Consider the following 20,599-nt stretch of genomic DNA (forward strand, 5'->3'; position numbering starts at 1 on the left):
GTCATTGTTCTGGGACGCTTCAGGTGAGGTTCAAAGATGGGCAGGAGGAAGGGTTTCTTTGCTGATCAAGGAGGGGCCCCCAGGCCTGGGTTATACTGATGATAATGCTGTTGAGGGAGCAGGCAGGGGGGAAGTGGAAAGGAGGGAAGTGCAGGAAGGGGGACTTCTCTGAGGCTGGAGGAACCACAGGCTCCATGATGGGCCAGTATTTATGAGTGGAGGCCTGTCACACCATGGCCAGCCGGTTGGTCCCCATGCAGAGTCCAGCAGTGGGTAGAGGCTCGGGTGGGGAGAGAGAAGAACACTGGATACAAGGCCTGGAGGTCCAACCTCTCACCGGAGGACTTGAGGCGTCCCTTTCTCTGGTGGGCCTCAGCTTTCCCATCTGTACAATGATGTGGTCTCTGCCACTTTTGGTTTGGTTTTGTGACATTTGCTGGGTACCCGTGGGCCTGCTCCTCTGGGCGAGGCTCTCAAGAGGAGGACGAAGACAGGGACCACTCAGAGTGGTGAGGGTTGTGATGGATGGAAACCCTGGAGCTGGGCAAGCACGGAGAGGTCAGGGGAGGCTTCTGAGAGGAGGAGTTATCTGCATTGGTCCTGCAAGAATGAGACTCTTCCCAGCTTGTCCACCTGCTCAGAAACCAGGACAGAGGCCGCATGGAGCAAATGGCTCTGTGGAGGTCAGTCTGTGCTCCAACCCGAGGGTGTCGGGGAGCAAAGAGCCGTGAGAAGGCGCAGCCACATCTGCAAGCGTCCATGCACACCTGGGTAGGTCCTCCTCACCCCAAACCCGGTGGGTACGTTGGCCTTGACGTGGCTCTCCAGGGAAAGACTGGGGATTGTTTTTCCATTAAATTTAAGCCACTAACATTTTTTTAAAAAGAGTTTATTTATTTGACAAAGAGGGAGAGAGAGAGAGAGAGCACAAGCAGGGTGAGCTGCAGGCAAAGAGACAAGTAGCCTCCCTGCTGATCAAGGAGCCTGATGTGGGACTCAGTCCCAGAACCCTGGGATCATGACCTGAGCTGAAGGCAGACACTTAATTGAGCAACCCAGACCCGGGAGGTGGGGGCTTTTGATAGGCAGAGAAAAATGGGAGGCCTCCAGAACACAAGACAAAGCTTTGAGGCTGGAATGTTTGAGATTGTTCAGGAGCCGTGAGAGGGTGGGGGACAAACGAGAAGGCTGGAGGTCTTGTCTGGAGTTAGATCACCAAAAGCGTTGAAGGATGGAGTCACATACAAGAGTGTCAGGTCAGGACTCAGCCCAGGAGCCAGTGCCTCCTGGAAGCCTCTAGGTTGGTGCCTCACTGGGACCCTGTGTCATGGCGGGGCCATGCTCCTGTCTGCTTTGCTGCTGCCAAGAGCCTGTCCCTGAGGAGTTGCCCAGAGTTTTTGAGAACCTGAAAGAATCTGGTCCAGACCCTCTATCTAGCCAGTGAGCTCTACAGGCCCAGGGCCAGGCCTTAAGGGCTGAGGGATCCCATCTGTGGTTGCTGTGGGTCTGTGATTCATTTCTGTGGCCAGCCTGGAGCAAGGGACTGAGGGATCTCTGGCCCCAAATTCCAGAGAAACTAGTCAGTAGATCAAAAAAGGGGAGGTTGCTGAGCTGCAGTCCAGAGAGAAAATCCAGGGCAAAAGCCTGACACAAGGGCCCTCTGTAGAACGTTCAGCGGTGCCTCGCTTCAGGCCCTGCTGGCGGGCTGCGTGGAATCCATCTGCAAGAGCTTTGCCCAGGCGAATGTGGGGCTGGTGTCTCCAGGGCCCAGTTTACTTCTGGTTTGGACCCAGGAGGGCTGTGAGAGCCAGGTAGCAGGCAGGCAGGCAGGCACGGAGGAAGGGAGGGAGGGAGGGAGGGAGGGCGGGCAGGGTGTAGACCCTCAGCCCCTGCCTCAGCCCTCCCCAGTCCCCCGCCCCCCTGGCTTCAGCTTTTCCAGTGTTCTGCTCACCGTGGACAGGCTGCTGCGGGCTCCTGGGGGACAGACCAGGACAGGGCTGCCTGAGTAGACCGACTCTGGGGCAGAGCAACCCAGAGGGACCAATGGGGAGAGAGGGGAGTCCCAGGGGACAGTTTCAGCTGAACTTAAAGAGGCAGAGATGATCAGAATGGCCCTTCAAGAGGACAGCAGCATGGTGGGGCGTGGTTAGAGAGAGGACTCTGGGACCGAGTATCTGGTTTCAGGTCGGGCCCAACCACTTTCTGGTTGCCTTACTTAATCTCCCTATGCCTCAGTTGGTCCACATATAAAGTGGGCCTAATTATAGTCTCTCCCTCATAGGGTTGTTTTGAGAATGGAACAAACTAATACATGTAAAGTGTTTGGAGCAGGGTCTGGAAGGGGACCTTATGCTGGCATTAGGCGTCCTACCACTGGTGGGTGGCCGCTGTAGGCTGGTGCCATCTTTGAGAAACTCCTGCCCTAGAATTTTCTGGTGTGTGGAGATGGGAGAGGAGGAAGATGTTTCGTTTCAGGTACCAGCTCTGAGAGTTGGATTCCATCATTGGAGAAGAGAGTGAAAACATGAACTGGGACATGGGACCTAGAGAGGCTCCCAGTGTCCATGTTGGGCATGATGGAGAAGGCCTGAGGTCAAACAAGAGGAGCCCAGCTCAGCTTGGAGCAAGAAGGGTTTTGACCAAACACATGGGAGAACTGCCTGATCTGCTGGCTCCCAGTAACTGGGGACATCTCTCCTGTGTGTCTCTCAAGGCTTTTTCCAGGGTCCCACAGAGCTGCTCAGCCAGAGAGCAAAGACGGAAGATGGACTCTGGAATTTTTTTTAACTTACCCTCTTTATTGCCATTGGCACTGGATCTTCCCTCGCCATGGTCTGGCCCTGGGTGGGGGTGGATTCTCAGGCTCCCTGTGGAATAAGACCGCCCCAAGGACCCTGGTTACTAAGCCATTGTCAGATCAAGTCCTGCTTTGAGAAGGGAAGTCCTTCCTGCTGTCTCATTTCCATCCCTGCTGCTGTTTCTGCTCAGCCACATTCCTGGAGGTCTCCCACATGATCTGGGCTGATTTAGGAGTGGAGTTCGAAGAAACGGGTCCTTGAAAGGAAAGATGGCAGACTTTTTAAGGAGGTGCGCATCATGGGGAGAACTAGGACTATGTAAACCCCCCAGGACTGATGGAGATGGTAACGTGTGGGGGGCAGAGATGAGTTAAGGAGCTATAAAGGGTCCTGAGGTCTTAGGGGTGGTAGAGGGTGTTTATGGGGCTCAAGGTATGAAATGGGCTTATCTGGAGACCTTGGAGGCTCTGGGGGAGTTAGAAACTCTCTCGGGGGGAGACGGGAGTTCTGGGTGCTCTGAGCTGATTGAAGAGTATTTGCAGCAACAGGCTGGAGTCTGCTGCATGGTAGTCATGGCAACACCAACACACCCACACCACGCATGCGTGCACGTGCCCACACCCAGGAGCAGTCACACACAGGGGCTGGGCTCCACCCCAGAGTGGGCCACGGACTTCTACACAGTAGGTCTCACCAGTGGTCCTCGGAAGCGGGCTCTGCTGGGGGCTGGTAGAGGACTTACCTATGGTAGGCAGAATGTGGTCCAGGCTGAACCGAGCCTTGAGGAGTGGGTAGGCCAAGATGAGAAGCCCTGAGAAAAGAGACACAGAGGGGTTCTGTGATGGGCAAGGGGACTGCTTAGTGCCGGCTGCGTGAAGCTGTGGGCAGGCTGTGCACCTGGGAGTGCTTTCTTGAGGGGATACCGGTGTGCATGGGAGGAGCATGGGAGTGCAGGTTGGGACTATGGGTGCATCAATGTGAGCGTGTGAGTATTGGGAGGGGGCGGCTCCCCAACACCCAGCCCTAGAAGGGGGGCAGGGAGTGGTGCCTATCTGGGGAAGGGGCTCCAGGCTGTGAAGGCCCACGCTCCTGGCTCCAGCCCGCCCCAGTGATTAGCATGGTTCGCTTCTGTCCTTCTCAGTGGGCTGGAAATGGGTCCAGGGGACATCCCCTCCACCAACTGCCTTTGCCCCACCTTCCCCTAAGGCAGGGCTGGGAGCTCCTGAGCAGGCTCCTTCCCACCCAGACCTGGGGAGGGCTTAGCAGAACAGTGGACTGTGCTTGGCCCACCCCATTTCATCCCCAGACCAAGTGTCTGTGGCCTTGGAAAGAGTTTGCAGGTACAGATGCCAAGAACCAACCAGTCTGCTGCTTCTGGCTCTGCTTTTACCCCAGGGGAGTGGGGAAAGGAATGGTACTCAACATCATTATGGGGATAGCAGTGGGACTGGCCCAGACAGACAGATGGACTGATGCCTGGATACACAGACAGATGCCCTGCCAAGGTATACCAGGAAAGAAAAGGTAACCCTTTGAGTTGGATCTTACCTTGGGTCAGAGAGTGTCCCACTGGGACCTCTGTCCTCTTTTAACTGCCCTGCGGTCAACCCACCCCCAGCTGGTTGATGAATTCCACCAAAACCCCAAGAGCCCAGGGCTTGGAACTAAAGGGCCAGAGGAGGAGCAGCCGAAGAGAACTGCGGCAACCCTTCTCCACAGTGTCCTTATTCCCGGCAGAAGGAATGTCACCGCAAGCCTCCTCTGCTTCCCCGTACCCCAGTAGCTGCCTTGCTCACACCTCTAGCCTCCATCCTCCCCAGACAATTCCTGCTGAACCAGCCCTTCCTTCCATTTCTCGTTCACCTGACCGCACCCCTGCTCGCCTCCCCATGCCCAGCACCTGCTCACCCAGACCGGCGGCGCCAATAAAGATGCCACCCACGGCAGCTGCAGCTTTGGACACAGACACGCCGATGATGATGCTGCCGGCCACCAGGCCGAGGCCCACGCAGGCCAGCTGTAGGCAGCGGAAGTCTCTGCTGCTGATGGGGATGTCCATGCAGGTCTGCTCAGGTACTGTCTGCAGCCGGTGGGCCTGTCCCCAGGAAAGCCCTGGAAGTCTCGGTCCTTTTGGATGTGTCTTTGTGGGTGTTCCCCCTTCAGAGTGGGAATTGGGCAGGAGGATTCAGCCCTGGTAACCCTATCTCACAGCTCTCCTGGGGGCCCCCAGCTGCGCCTTGACCTAGGATCCCTGCCAGGTCACACCAGCCTACTCCTACTACCGTGAAGGCCCCTGAATCTGGAGGCCCTTCTTGAGACTCTGGCCTGATCACCTCCTGCCTTGACTGTCAATGTCCTGGAGAGCCAGGCCTGGCCCACCAGGTCCCCCCTGTTATCTTCCTATTAGGAGAGCTTTGCCTGAGCTCCCCTGCCCAGGACATCGGGCCCTGGCCTCCTGGAGCTGGCTCTGCTGCCACTGGGCCTTGGCCTATGAAAGTTTAAAGCAGTGGAGGCGGTCGGTGCAGGGGACCTCGGAGACGCGGGCAGCTGGGAGGCCCTGCGTTATTCATGAGGTTGCGATGTGAGCTGCAATGTGAGCTGCCTCGGGCCCCAGAGGCCCACTGGGGCCCTCAGCCCAGGTTCTGCTGCTGCTTCCTGAGGGGGCAGGATAGACTGGTGGCTTCACGTGGAGCTTAGCAGCCAGGGATGTGAGGGGACTCCCTGGCTACATGCTCAGGGCACCCTCTGCGCCCATCTGCCGTTTGGCACATGGGGCTTCTACTCAGGGACTCAGAGGCAGGCATGGGAGGGGACCTGGAGGAGGCTCAAGAGACAGGAATGGTGACTGGCACGGGAGGAGAGAAAGAGGTATTCCTCTGAGTTCCTGCTCTCCCCTCGCCCCTCCCCCCAGCCTGTCAACCTCTGGTCTCTTAGGGGGAGCAGGGTTGAGGGGTCCTGGTTTGAGGCTGATCTCAGGGGACCTCCTTCTCCTCAGGTAGGCTTGGTATCTACCCTCTTAATTGCCAGTAGGCCGGGAGAGTGAGCCCTCTCAGCCCTCCTGGGATCCTTGGTGGGGGGCTGAGAAGGAAAAGCAGGGAGCAGAGTGGTGTGGAGAATGGGGTAGGAGGAAAACAAATATGGGGAGAAGGATTGGCAGGGACTGGGTGCCAGTGGCCAGGGTCAGCTAACTGGGACAGGGCTAGTACCTCCTGACTTCCTCTGCCCAGCCTGTCTGACCTACTTGCAGGACCCCCCAGGTCAAGGCTAGGCAGTGGTAGCCCAGCCCTGCCCTTTCCCACCCCCAGACCCAGCTCTTCTAGGGCTCTTGATGCATCAGGGCCTCCCTGATCCCCAAATCTGGACCTGGTCCTATGCCTGCACCTAGGCACCTGGGCACTATTCCCAGGGTCCCATCACTAGCTCCACTGGTCTCTGTTTGCATGCCTCGGTCTCCCCACAATGTCTGCTACCCAACAGAGCCAGGTCACAGTCCTCCGCCTCCACAGCGACCCCCTGCCCCTCGTTCCTCCCCTTTTCTGCTGCTGCCCTTCTGCTGAGTGTCTGCTTAGCCCCCGCTGTCTGGGGAATGCCTCTTCGTCCTGCAGGACCCTACTCGGCCAGCCCCAGCTCTGTAAAGGCATTCCTGATGGTGCCTGAGTGGGTGGGCTGCCTACCGCTGCTCCCATGTCCCCACCACCTGCCCTTGTTCTCTGTTTCCTCTGTAGATCACCAGCCCCACAAGGGTTGGTTCAGGGAGTGAGTTTCTCTGTGTTCTGCCTGAACATAAGGCAGAGCTCAGGGAGGGCCTGGACCTGCATGACCAGCTCAGGTCACCACAGAGGAGGGCCGTGGGCACCATGGGACCTCCATCTCTAACAAGGGGCATTCTTTGGGTGGGGGTGGGGGTGGGGAACTGAGAAGGCCAAGGTCACCAGACTGAGCTTTAGTGAAGGGAAGGCACCACAAGGAGGCTGGAGAGGGGCCTGGGCAAAGACGTGTGAACTCAAAGGTATGTGGAGAGGAGGGGTGACTGCAGAGCACCAGTGGGCCCCCCTGGCTGTGTTCCTGGCCCCCATAAGAAGAAGCCCCTGGAGGTGGGCATTCCCCAGCTCCAGGGGCTGCTGCCAACGTCCCCTGTGCCTCTCTCCGGGATGAGATCTGATTATTCCTCTAATTAGGTATCAAATGACAGCCCATGTCTCTGTCACACATAACTGCTCTCCCACTGACTAGTTTTAGAAGGAGCTGTCAAAATAATTGTCTAGGAAAATGGGTTCCTGAGATGTTGAGCTTTAGGAATCTCAACCCCCTCACCCCCATTAAGTGTTTGCATAACTCTGGCTGGGCGGGGTGTGAGGCTGAAGGTGGCCCCCACACTGTCAGCAGGACAGGGCGCCTCACACTGTGGGACTTGGGCCAGCCACTCACCTCCTGAACCACACTTTGCCCATCTGGTGGAGGGGGATGGAGATGGCAGAGGCTGGAGTCAGGGAGGCCTGTGCATTGTGAGCTCCAGATCCCAGAAGAGCACTCTAACCTCTAAAAACAAGACCAAGTTCTAAATTAGAGGGTTTTCTTTTTTGTTTTGTTTTTTGACATTGTAAATCCCTCAGGGCCCGCAGTCAGAGGAGGAAATATGGAGGAGAGACACAGTAAACCATGATCAGTTACAAGACCACAGAAGGACAAACCCATCCAAGTTCCTTTAGAGAACAGATGGGGAAACTGAGACGTGGGGAGTGGTAGGATGGCCCCAGAGTTCTTGCTAGAACCTCAGTGTCCAGATTCCGTGCTCAGCTGGGAAGTCCCCTAGCATTTCTCTGTCCCTGGATTTCTGACTTGTCCTATTTGAGGTGGGAGAAATTGGCAACCCCACCATCAGAGGGAGACCTTGTGTTCAGTCAAGGCCTTCACATCTTTTCCCATGACAGGGGAGTGTCATTAAAGGCTGCTTGAAACCTTTGTGATGCCTGCTGTCCTGCTGACTGGAATGTAGAGGAGGCGGCTTGGTTATTCTTTCCTTGATACAGGCTATTTCATCTGTGAAAAAGAAAATACAAGTTTGTCCTTGGATGATGTGCTTCCTATAATAGGTAAGAAGATGGAAGCCCGAGTTACTAGAGGCCGATCGCCCCACCTGTCCCCCACCTCACAAGCCTTGGGGCCCTCCTTGCTGAAGCCTGGGTCCCCTAGGCCTCTGGACTCGGGGTGGTGGGTGGGCAGCGGGTGGGCCACAGGTCACAGCTGAGTTCTGCCTCAAAATCTGTTTCCCGGAGAGGCCCGGGCTGGAGTGCCTGCCTATGCTCTTTCCTTCCCAGAAGTGCTGAGTCCGAGGCTGGCATGGGGTGGGAAGGAAGACTGGGCGAAAAGGCCTCAGCGTGGTTTAGTTCTGTTTATTTTCCTTGTGGGGTGAGGACCCTGGAAAAGAGCGTGATTAATGCACCGGGCCCCTGGGGGACGGGCAGCTTTCCCAGACTGTTCAGAAGCTGAACTCAGGGAAGTGGCTTCCAAGGCAACCGCTACCATGGCAACAAGAGTGCCAGCTGAGGGGGGACCTGGCTCCTCGTCCCCTCCAGACCTAAGCGGCTGGAGTAGCTGGCACAGGACCAGGGCCCTGCTGTTTAGGAGCGGGGTCTGGTGAGAGGCATTCAGCCAGGAGGGAGAAGGGGCTCCCAAGAGCTCAGGCAGATAGACATCTGGAGGGAGAAAGACTTGGCGCCTGTGCCCAGGCCCCCAGACAGGGGTCAGACAGGAGTCCTGCTAACTGGGTTTGAGGCAGGAGGCCTGAGATCTAGGATGTGCCGGCTGGCTGAGACCAGCCCACACCTGAGCCCTAGAGCCAGGGGACTGGCCATCACAGTTCCGGGCCCCAGAGCCTCCCTCCCTCAGTGTGTCTGCCAGACCTCCCCCTGCCTAGCAGAGCCAGGCCCATGGCCTCAAAAAGGGTCGGGGACTTCCCAAGATCACCCAGTGAAGAGTGGCAGAGGGACTAGAACCCAGGACCCCTGATCCCTAAACGCAGACTCTGCCCCTGGCACTATGGCTGCCTCTTGGGGACAGAGACCTCTGCTCAGAGGGGCAGAGCAACCAGGCAGCAGCCGAACCCCACAAAGGGCTGGAGGCCAGGCCCATCTGGAAAGTCTAGACCTATCTCCACCCGCACAAGTGAAGGAAAGGGGGGGAAACTTGTCTCTCTCACTGGCTCCGGGTAGAGGGATTGCGCCCTGAGGAGACAGGAGTGAGAAGGACCAGCCATAGCCAACCCTCGATGGCGCACTGGCTGTGTGTGCCTGGAATTGCTCTAACCTCTCCCCGTTTATTAATCCGTAATTTCACAACAGGACCATAAAGTAAGCACTAGTATCCCCGATTTTGGGTTGAAGAAACTGCCACTCTCAGACACTGACTAACTTGCCCAGGGCTCAAAGCTAGTTACGTGGCAGAGCTGGGATCTGAAGCCAGGCTGCCTAGCTCTGGGTCCCGAGTGTCTCTGGGAAGAATCCCAGTTCTGTCTTCCTACCTGTACATCAGGGTTTTTCTCTCTTTTCTCTGCTCAGTTCTTCTAAGTGGGGTGACTTACCTCCCGGGATGGCTACAGAAACTAAGCAAGATAACGCCTGGACATTTCTCCACCAGCAGCTGTTGCTTAGTGCATGACGATGCTAACAAACCCAGAGGAGACACTGGAGCACTAAGGCAGAGCCATGAAGGATGACAGGGGCCTTGCCAGGTGGACCGGGGTGGGGAGGTGGAATGGTAGAGGTGGGCCGCCTGAGCAAAGGCACAGAGGCCTGAGAGCCAGCTGGAGCTGCACCCAGAACTGGGTGGGGACACTTGGTCCAGGAAGACCCTGGAAATCACCTTTCAGCTGGCCAACCCGGAGGACTAAACTCATACCCTGGTTCCAAGTCCCCAGGGACTGGGAGGCTTTGGGCCAAAAGGCTTAGAATCTGCAGGCCTGTTTCTTCCAGCTCATTCCCCTCCAGGGAGAACAAGGGGTGTGAGGCCGAATGCAGGGATGAGTTGGGTCAGGTGGAAACATCCAATCAGTGGGGCACGCATACTGTTTCCCTAGCCACCAGGGAGTGTGGACCCCGCCTTTTGGGTGCCTTTTGGGCGCCAATTCTGACCAAGGTGATAGGCTAGTTCAAATAGCTACTATGGGGTGAATTGTAATTCAATTGGCCACCCGCATGTGACCTAGCACGACTGTGCAGTTTTCTCTGTGTGTTACAATCTCATTGGCCACCTGTGTGTGGCCAGGCCCAACCACATGGCCTTTGCTCTATAAAAGTCAGTCTGTAAGGCAGGGAGGGGTCCGCCCTCTCTGTAAGAGGCGGCCCTGAACGGTTGGTTTGATTCTCGATGCTTGGCGCGAAATAAAGCTTTGCTTGACCTTCGCTTTGTATCAGTCTCTCTCCTTTGATCACGGACCTATCACTGGGGGACCTATCAGTTGCTGCAAAGGGAAGACTGTCAACAGAAAGGATGTCAGCGTCAATACAGAGGCTTTGATGCCTCAGGATGGCTCCTAGAGTGAGGAGCCCCTGACCCCACCTCCCCTCTCCCCAGAGAAGCTGCCAGCAGCACCTCTTCCACTGCCTTGGTCCTCAGACCTCCCTCCTGCTCCTCCTTGGGAACTTCCCCCGTCCCACCCCAGCCCTCACCAGTGTAGTTCTGAGGGTGACAGGGGACAAAACACATGGAAGCCCTTTGCACGATGAACATGACAGCTGTGGCTGTGAGGCACCATTTTTCTTTGTTCTGGCTCTGGTAAGTCCTGGGAACACAACGGATCCTCAAGAAAGGCTTAGTGCTGCTCTGGACAGAGCGGACCTTCGTTCCTGCTTGGGCGCGTGGCTGGCCTGGGCACAGGACACACCTACTAAGGCATTTTTTTGAAGCCGGTTTGTGTGATGGTTGCTGATGTCGGTCTTCCACCTGATGGGGAGACCCTACAGGACAGAGGCTGTTTCTCACTCATCTCTGGGTCCTGCCACAGAATAGGAGACTGACAAATGTTGATGAACTTCATTCCCTCCCCTAAAAAAGAAAAGCAATGATCTCTCCTTCACCTTGTTTTGATCCAACGAGGGGCTAGATTTAGACGGTCCCGATGAGGGGCACCTTCTCCCCACGGGGCTACACTCGGCCCCTCTCCAGAAGGCCCATCTCCCTCTCAGGTTTACAGGGGAAGAAAGGACCACCAGAAAGACAACAGCTAGAATTTAAAACAGTTTTATTAAAACAAGCACATCGTGTAATAGCACTGTCGTGTTGTGTAAGTGTCCGTCTGACTTGTACAGACCCATGTTCTCTAGGCAGCTGGGCACTCAGCTTCCTGGAGGCCAGATGCGCCTTCAGGCTCTCTGGCTCCAGGCGGCTCTTGGCTCGGACCCAGGGCTGCCCGCGGTCTGGGTCCCCATCAGGCACGGAGCCCCTTCTAATTGCCCTGGACTGGTGCTGCCCTCCAGCAGACACAGCCTCTGAGTCACTGGTCACCTTAACAGCTTAAAACCAGTTAGAATAATAGGAAACAGCGGAATAAAACCTTTCACATGCATGGTCATTCAAGGAAGAGCAAGCCATGACATGTTCTGGAAAATCCACCGGCTTGCAGTGGGAGTGTGAAGTCCCATAGTTGCTGGAAGTGCATGGTTAAAAAAACAAACATTTTTTTTTTAAAAAACGAATTAATACGGACTTCAGCAGCAATCCCAACAAGGAAGAGGATGATGAATGAGGGACACTTTTCGGTCCGGGCAAAGATTCTGCGCTTCTCCTGCGCTGCAGACTGGAAGACTGATCTGGCCTTCTGAATGCAGAAGGCTCCCTGCCCTTTCTGGAATTGAGTGGATGGCTTTGCTCAGCCCAGGGGAGGACATCCGGAGGACAGAGGAAGGGGTGGGGTGTGGGGGGGTGACAGTGCAGAGAGAGGAACGAGCCTCTGTCAACCTCCACTTTTCAAGGCTGGCTCCCTGAGGGCCACAGCCCCAGCCGCTGCCGCCACTGGCCGTGGCCTGGGAGAGCAGGCAGGATCCTGGATCTGCAGGCGGGTGAGCAGGTGGGCAGGAGCCCAGTGGAGAGATGTCCCTGCCGGGGGCGATTATGCAAAGTGACAAGTGATTGCTTTCCTTTTCAAAGACAACCCCTTTGGATGGAGCTTTTTCCTTGAGGACTCTGGGGAGATAGGAGGTTGGGTGGGAACCTCAGGGCCTTTGACAGGATGGAGCCACACAGCAGCTTCCTCGGCTTACTCTGCAGACTCTGGTCACTCCTGGGCAGGCCGTGGTTGGGGAAACCATGGCTGGGGCGGGTCAGAGTGCGGCTGGAGTTGGGCACGGGTCTGGGTCACCGCTGCGGCCTGCCTGGGCCAAGGCCCTCCGGCGGGCCAGGCGTGACTTGCAGGGTGGGGAAAGCCTCACAGAGCAGAGGCCCTCAACCAAGGACTCAGACTCCTCTGCCAGCTCGTCTTCCTCACGCTGAGAAAGCTGGCGGTTGAGGGCGATGGCCTCGGCCGCGAAGAGTGTCAGGTCCATCGTGCTGCTATTTCTATAGGGGCGGGTAGCACAGAGCAGAGGGAAGCGGGGCTCAGCACCCTGGCTTGGCCAGCCCGCTCCCAGACCCTGGAGGCTTTTTCTGGGCTGCTCCCCCAGGGAAGTCGTTCTTGCCCAGGTTTGGAATCTGATTTCACTGAGGCTGGAATGGCTTTTAGCCTCAACTACAGTCCTTGGACTTAGGAGTTGGGACAAATGCCCCCTTCTATTCAGAGCACCCCCTCCGCACTCCCATGCTCTGCACCCAGCTCTCCCAAAGGGCCGGGCACATGAAGCGCCCACCCATGTATCCCCTTCTCCCATCAGGGCAGGGAGCTCCAGGAGCAAGGGCTGTGCCTTTGCGTCTGTATCCCTGGGGCCCAGCCCAGGGCAAGCATACAGCAGGCACTGCGGTCTGCCAAAAATATCTCGTAGGGTGGATCTAGAGAGTCAGGTAGGGCTGCCCTGGGCAGCAGCACTCCGGCTCACCCCAGTGGCGACTACAGATACGTAAGACTTCCCAGCACCCCGTCATGAGGTGGCCCCCTGGCAGGGTTCCCACTGTGTGGTACCTCGGTCCTCTGGGAATAGGGCAGTGCTACCAGGAGTATGGTCTAGTGTTAAAAGGCACTAGAGTCAAACAGATACAGGTTCAAAGTCCAACTCCCCAAGGCAACTGTGCAGCCCTGAGGGAGAAACTTCAATCTCTCTATTCTTGGGTTTTCTCGTCCATAAAATGGGGTAATAGGAACACCTCTCTTTTAAATTGATCATAAAGAGTATGAATAGAAGCTCTGTAAAGCCCTTAGCACCAGATCTAGCACGTAGTATACATTTACTATAGAGCAGCCATTACTATTACTGTCTAGGGGTGACGGGAAAATTGGTCCAGCTGCCTCACAGCGACCCCTCCTGCCACAGACACCAACCCGCAGCAGCAGGAAGGAACCTTGGGGTGAATAACCTACAGATAAGGTCTTTGGGCTATAAATGGTGATTTCTAGTTAGATGCAAGCAGATATGGAAACAGTTTTTTTCTCCTGCAAAGAGCACCTGAGGGGCCTTGAAGGAGCAGGAGGGGAGAGGAGGGGCCGTGCTAAGAAGGCAGGCTGGGGGGCCCTTTCAGGAGGACGACACCTGAGCCTAGAGTTAGGCTCCCTATCCCCACCTCCACCCCAGTGTGGCTGAGAGTTTGAGGGAAAGTCAAAGCCAAAGAAAGAAGGGCATCAGGTGTGGTTGGAGCATTTACCTCTGGAGGACTTGCGGCGTGGGGAGTCCCCTTTCTGGAGCTTTCTAGAATGGGAAGGACAGATGTGGCGGTAAGCAATGCTCCCTTCTTTAGGACCTGCCCGACCCACACCAGTGCAGAGTGGGTAGGCTACTAGAGATTCCTGGCCCAGCACAGATACTTGGCCAAGCTTGCCTGCAGGGTCAGACCCTCCAAGGAGAGAGCAAGAAAGGACAGTTTGAGCCCAGCTGACTCTGCCAGGAGACTCACTCCCTTTGCCTGGCAAAGTCTTCTTTATCCTCTTAGACCCAGCTTGAGGGTCACTTCTGAGAAGCATTCATTCTCCCACCCCTGCCACCTCCCTACCCCTGTCCAAGCAGAGGTGGAATCTCATCCTTTTATGCCCCTAGCACTTTTGATAAGCTTTTGTTACACTATCCCATAATTTACTGCCTTGTCTCCCTCTCCCCATTAGAGTAAGAAGACAGGGATTGGGTCTTAATCATCCCAGTATCCCCAGAGTCTGGCATGGGGTAGGTGCTCAGTAAAGTTAGCAGCTCTTGGGCAGCTAGCAATCAGCCACTCAGAGGTTTCTAGATTGGGTCCCCCACTGTAACATGGGGCTGGCAATGTTTGCTTCCTTCCACTGGAAGGGCCACTGAGGCTGGCTAGGGCCCGGCAGACGAATGACACAGGCCCCAAATGCCAATACCAGGCTGCTTCCAAGCCTGTGTGCCTCTGCCAATGGTAGGATGCATGTGCCAAATCCCGCAGAGGCCTCTGTTCATTCCTGAGCAGCATGGGTTAGTTAGAAGCCTAGTCCTAGGACAAGGTTAGCGCCAAGTCTATGACCCATAAGGGGATCCTTCAGGGGCTACGTCAATAGTCAGTTCACTCTACATGGGCAGGAACTGAAGCTGGTCTCCCTCCAGCTGAGGTCAGCCCCCTGGGCTGCTGTCTAGTACTTGCTACTCTAAAAGCTTCCTCCCTGCCACGCTACAGGCCTGGGGAGGTGGACTGCCGCCCCTCCCCGGGTTACTCACCCCCTGCACCCAGGGGTGCTGCAGAACTTGGGCAGCACTCAGTCTCTGCTTTGCATCTCGAACCAGGAGCTTAGAGATGAGGTCTTTGGCCTCGCTGGAGATGTGTGCCCAGTCCTTGTCAGGAAACTCATACTTGCCTTCCTGGATGCTCTCAAACAGCTTGTTCTAGGTAAAGAAGATTCCTCCTGCCACACTACCACGGAATAAGCAGAATGTACCTGCCATTGATTTGGTCACCCTGGGTCCCCTTGTTTTCAGCTGGAGCTGTAGCTCATGGCTCGGGGATGCCAGAGGCCAGGGACCTCCCCAGCTCCCCACTCCCTGCTCAGTCATCAGACCACACAGGATGCCTGTCGGGCAGGGATGGCTGCGCTACTTGGAGGGTGGGTGACTCGTGGCAAATGCCAACTAGGGAACACAGCCCCAGTTCCTCAGCCCTTTACACGGGGGCCCCACAAATGGGCCCCTGGCATCCTGTAAGGTTTCAGCTGCCCCTACCGCCAACCTTACACTTCTACTCCTCTTCCTTGTACCCATGCAGCTGTCTCACACCTCCTTGTCTTGGCTGGTGTGGCCACCCCTACTTGGATTTCTTGGGCAAGACTCAAATTTGTAGGCTCCGCTCTAACAACTCTCCCCTAAACTCCCAGCTAAGCCTGTCTCTCAGCCTGTCGTCAGCCTTTGGACAGAAGGGGGAAGGGGCATTAGGGACCCTCTTCTGGAGCAGAAACAGCCCCAGCCGTCTTGTTGGGCATCCCCCCAAGCACACTGACCATTCCTGCCCCCCAACCCCCGCCAACGCCGGCAGGCCCTGTGCAGCGGGTCCCCAAGCTGCACTCACCTGGCACACCCTGCAGACCTCTCCCCGGTCCCAGCCACAATCAGTCCCACAGTGACCTACGAAGGGGGGGTAGCCGCTCAGCATGATGTAGAGGACCACGCCCAGGCTCCACAGGTCACAGCGCTTGTCATAAAAGGTGGCCTCATCCCTGAAGACCTCCACCACCTCCGGGGCCATGTACTCTGCAGAACCACACTGTGGGGGCCAAGGTTGGGAGAGGAAATGGCAGAGAAGGGAGAGGCTTAGTCACAGGGAGAGGAGCTGGCTAAGAGCAGAATGTGATGATGGCACTTGAGCAGCATGGGGCTGCAGAGCAAGGAGTTGCCAGGAAAGCCGGCCAGAGGGTTCGCCTGATACCACCAATGCACTTCGAGAAGCTGGGCTAACTGAGTGTTTGTAAACGGAGTCCTAGCGTTCCCCACGGTCCACATGACCAGTTCCAGGTCACCTTCCTATCTTTCCAGGCCCTTCTCCAGTAGGCTCCAGGTCAAGGAGCTGCAGGAATCTCTGCCTCAGCTCTCTGCATTCACTTCATGTACAGGGGGGCTTCAACGGACCAGGGGCACGGCTCTGGGAAGGGCTCTGTGGACATCTAATCCCAAAAGCAAGGAGTTCTTTTTTTTCTTTCTTTTTTTAAATCGTAAGTAGGCTCCATGCCCGACACGGGGCTTGAATTCACAACCCTGAGATTAAGATCCGGGCCGAGATCAAGAGTTGGATGCTTAACTGACTGAGCAACCCAGGTGCCCCCAAAAGAGAAGGAGTTCTTAAAAGTGAAGTCCTGCCAAGCTTCTCTGCCAGCTTGGAGGTATAAGGTTTAAGGAAGTAAAAGAGGTATAAGGACTCAGAATTAAGAGTCCGTCCAACCTGGAAGAGCTCTTAGAACAAATGCAATCTCCCTGCTTCTCCCATTTATAGATGGGAAAACCAAGGATGAGGAGGGGGCAGGGATCTGGTTCCAGCACACCAGTGGTAAACCCAGTACATTCAGGACTTTTCCTTCCATCCTTGCATAGAAGATGCTGATAAAAACAAAACAAATTCTTTTTGCTCCCATCATCCTTATTGCAGGCTTGCCAAGAGATACCTCCCTGGCCCCCAACATACACAACTAATTAGATGGGAAGACAGGAAGTGGAGAAAGGACATTTTCCGTGTTATTGGCAATTAGAGTTAATGACTTTGAGAACAAGGTACCTCAGTGTAATAGAAGCTAATACAGAAACATTTCTAATAATGTCAATTAGAATAAGACATGAGCATACTGAAATGCATGTTTTAAAAAAGGTTATTAGGAAAATTCACTTATGAAGCATGCAAATGTCAAAAGATTCATAATAATTATAGTACATCGGGTATGTGCAAGAGCTATCTTAGGAAGAACAGCTCCCAGCTGCACATCTGGGCATGAAATACGAAGTGAAGGAAGCAACAGGATAACTTAGGCAAGTGATCCTACACGTAGAGAGCTGGGACCTCTCAGTTCTGGCCACAGAGAGACTACACTCCCCCTCTCCATCACAGGGTGATGCGTTGAGACGCCGCCAGGGAGGGCGGGACTCAGAGCTGTTGTGTGCTCACACGCAAAGGGCTGGCCTGGGATATTGTCTGTCTTTACCTGGGTCAGGAGTCAGGGCTCAGCCTGTCCCACAAATACAATTTGTCTCATTACTGGCAGAGGACCTGCCTTGAACAAAAAGCTCTCATGTCAGTTTCATTAGCAACTAAGCACTGACGGGGAGGGTGGCTCACAAAGCAGGGGCCATATGACAACTCAGGCAGAAACCCTCGGTTTTCCTTCCTTAGCTCTCTGTTCTGGACTCCAGCCTTGGGTTGGGGGTACTACAAGAGCACAGGAGCCCTGAAGGAGGTGGTACGGGGGGCTCAGCCATACATACTGGAGTGGTCAGCTCTGGTGTGGTTATGGGGGTGCAGGAGTTGTTCAATTTCACCCCGCTGCCCAAGTCAAAGTCACAGATTTTCACTGGAGACACCTGAAAAGGACAACAAAAAGCAAAGGTTACAAATATAAGAAACCCAAGGGCAAGAGGAGACCAATGTGAGTGTGACACAGTCACTCACCATCCCTCACTCCTTCCCCTCTCACTCAATGGCTCTTGCTCATGCGTGTGTGCACACACACGCACGCACACACACACACACTCTCTCGCACGCTCTCATTCTATGGCTGCCATGCCAAAGCCCAGCTTTATCTGCCACGTCATGTTTACTCTCTTTGGGTTAACTAGAAATCACCTGAGGATTTACCCTAAGGTGTCCTCTACCCCACACTCTCTCCTCACTTCCTAAGAGAAAATGTGCATGCTACATGGTGTCAGACCGCTGTGCACTTAGTAAAATGAGCAGCAAACCTATGGAACTTTTGCCCACAAATGACAAATGACGGTGTAGGCTGCAGAATCAGAGAAGTATGTATTCCTGAAAGACTCCTGGTGGCCCATTCAGTGGGGGGCACCACCTCAGGTGGCTTGGGGTGACCAACTCATCTTTGCTTGCTTGGGACTTTGTTGGTTGCAGCATTGAAAGCTGTGTATCCTGGGCCCCAGCAACCTGGGAGGGCTAGTCACCCAAACTGGATATTGCCCCTGAAACCACAGACAGCATGAGTCATCTCTGGAGCCGAGTGGGAGGGTACCTCGCGTGCCTGCCAGAGAACAGCCTGCGTGGTGGAAGCAGCACAGTGAGCCCCTCAAACATGCTGGTTATGGGAGTCCCAGCTCAACCACAGCCCTGCTGGGGAAGCCGACCATGTTTCAACTTCCTTTCCTTCCTTTCTTCCCCTCTCCCTTCCTCCTCCTTCTCTCTCTTATACCCTTCTTTTTCACTTAGTCTCTTTTTTAATTGTGATAAAGCATATATAACATAAAATAATCCACTTTAGTCATTTTTGAATCTATAATTCTGTGGCACTAATTACAACCATCCCCCGTATCTGTTTCTAAAACTCTTCCGTCATCCCAAAAGGAAACCATGAGGTAGAAACTCCCCATTCTCCCCTCTCCCCAGTAACATTTCATCTATTTGCCATCTGTAAGAATTTGGCCATTTTAGATGTTTCATTAAGTGGAATCACGCAGTATCTGGCTTTTTGTGTCTGGCTTATTTCACTGAGCATGCTGTTTTCAAGTTTCGTCCATGGTGTAGCATGGATCAGAACTTCCAACTGTTGTGTGGCTGAACAATATTTCATATTATATATATTTCATATAATATATATATTTATATATAATATATACATTATATATATATTTCATATAACAATATTTCATATATTTCATTGTATGGGGGGACCACATTTTGTCTATCCATTTACCTGCTGATGGGCACTGTTGTGAATAATGCTTCCATGAACACTGATGTTCAAGTTCAAGCCTCTGTTTTCAATTCTTTTGGGTATATACATAGGTGTGGAACTGCTGAGTGGTATGGTAATCCTGTTTAGCTAGGTGAGGAGCTGCCACACTGCTCCACTGCGGCCACATCATTTCCAGTCCCCACCGGCAGTGGACTCCAATTTCTCCACAGCCTCATCAGCATTTGCTCTTCTCTAGTTTTTTCTTCTTTTTATAATTCTAACCATCCTAGCAGCTGTGAGGGGGTGTCTAATGATTTTTTTTAAGATTTTATTAATTTATTTGAGAGAGAGGCAGAGAGAGAAAGAGAGAGAGAGAGCATGAGCAGGGGGAGGGGCAGAGGGAGAAGCAGGGAGCCCAATGTAGGACTTAATCCCAGGACCCTGGGATCATGACTTGAGCCAAAAGGCAGATGCTTAACCAACTCAGCCACCCAGGTGCCCCTAATGATGGTTTTGATCAACAATTTCCCTAATGACCAAGGATGTTGAACATCTTCTCATATGCTATTGGTCATTTGTATACTTTTTTTGGGGAAATGTCTATTCAAGTTCATTGCCCATTTTTTTTTTTTTTAAAGATTTTATTTATTTATTTGACAGAAAGAGACACAGCAAGAGAGGGAACACAAGCAGTAGGAGTGGGAGAGAGAGAAGCAGGCTTCCCGCTGAGCAGGGACCCCCGATGTGGGGCTCAATCCCAGGACCCTGGGGTCATGACATGACATGAGCTTAATGACTGAGCCACCCAGGCACCCACTTTGCCCATTTTTTTTTTTTTTTTTTTTTTTAAGATTTACTTTTATTGGACAGAGAGAGAGAGAGAGACAAGTAGGCAGAGAGGCAGGCAGAGAGAGGGGGGAAGCAGGCTCCCCGCCAAGCAGAGAGCCTGATGCGGGGCTCGATCCCAGGACCCTGAGATCATGACCTGGGCCGAAGGCAGAGGCTTAACCCACTGAGCCACCCAGGAGCCCCCACTTTGCCCATTTTTAAAACTGGGTTATCTTTTTGATGTTGAGTTTTAGAAGTTCTTTATATTTTGGATATTAAACCTCTATCAGATATATGCTTTGAAAGTATAAGTACTTTCTCCCATTCTGTGGCTTATCTTTCCATTTCCTGGATAATGTCTTTTGATGCTTGGTTGCTCTTAGTTTTAGTTTTTCAACCACAGAAAAGGGGCAGTAAACCTGAGCCAATAAGATCAAATGAAAGGACAAAAGCCATAAAAGCATCTTGTGAACCGGAGGCAAGAGAGAAGATCAGAGCGTCTGCGGGGTGCTGGCATCAGACTACGTTAGTTTTAATTTGTACCCCACTACTTACCAGCTGAGGGCCTTTGGGCAGGCTTCATAATCTACCTGAGCTTCACTTCTGTCATCCATACAATGAGAACAGTAATAGGACCTACCTCATGGGATTTTATAAATACTTAATAAAATAAGTCTAAGTGCCTGGCACAATGTAAGCACTCAAGAAATGTTAACTATAATTATTATTAATAATCATAATGATAATGGTGACAAATTATAAAGTCTTATGCCAGAGCCACTGACAGGAAGTCACAAGATCTTATTTGAGCTAATGAATTACTACTCCCCACAAAAGAGCTGTAAGGAGCAGCTGACACATTCATTTGCAGCCGTTTCTATTTATGGGCTGTCCCTTAATTCAGACGGACAGGGTGTGTTCATACACACGTGCCCGTGTACATACACACACAGCCAGCAGACCCACCACGGCCTCAAACCCTCCAAACAAACAGAGAGCTTGTCAAATT

General features: G+C 53.8%; 2 protein-coding genes across 6 annotated transcripts in view; both read right to left on the minus strand.

The window, feature by feature from the left end:
- Positions 1-1,894: 1,894 nt before the first annotated feature.
- LOC111142793 (kinocilin) lies at positions 1,895-4,857 on the minus strand. Its single transcript, XM_022496102.1, has 3 exons — positions 4,707-4,857; positions 2,793-2,867; positions 1,895-1,974 (listed from the first exon to the last, which is right to left on the minus strand). Exons 1-3 carry the CDS (start codon positions 4,855-4,857, stop codon positions 1,895-1,897), a joined length of 306 nt encoding a protein of 101 aa, XP_022351810.1.
- A 6,163-nt stretch (positions 4,858-11,020) lies between these two features.
- Positions 11,021-20,599, minus strand: part of LOC111142997 (MAP kinase interacting serine/threonine kinase 1) — a 32,195-nt gene continuing 22,616 nt past the window's right edge. For 4 of the 5 annotated variants that reach the window (XM_022496384.1, XM_022496385.1, XM_022496381.1 and 1 more), the window contains 5 exons: positions 17,345-17,440; positions 15,447-15,641; positions 14,606-14,770; positions 13,584-13,627; positions 11,021-12,350 (listed from right to left, as the gene is read on the minus strand). In XM_022496384.1, the coding sequence (XP_022352092.1) occupies positions 12,116-12,350; positions 13,584-13,627; positions 14,606-14,770; positions 15,447-15,641; positions 17,345-17,440 (735 nt within the window). In that variant the 3' untranslated portion in view covers positions 11,021-12,115. The remainder of the gene's footprint in view (positions 12,351-13,583; positions 13,628-14,605; positions 14,771-15,446; positions 15,642-17,344; positions 17,441-20,599) is intronic. The other variant, XM_022496383.1, reaches the window with a different exon arrangement.

This window comes from Enhydra lutris, unplaced genomic scaffold (assembly GCF_002288905.1).
Source record: "Enhydra lutris kenyoni isolate GAN:26980312 unplaced genomic scaffold, ASM228890v2 scaffoldscaffold9, whole genome shotgun sequence".
Lineage (NCBI taxonomy): Eukaryota > Metazoa > Chordata > Mammalia > Carnivora > Mustelidae > Enhydra > Enhydra lutris.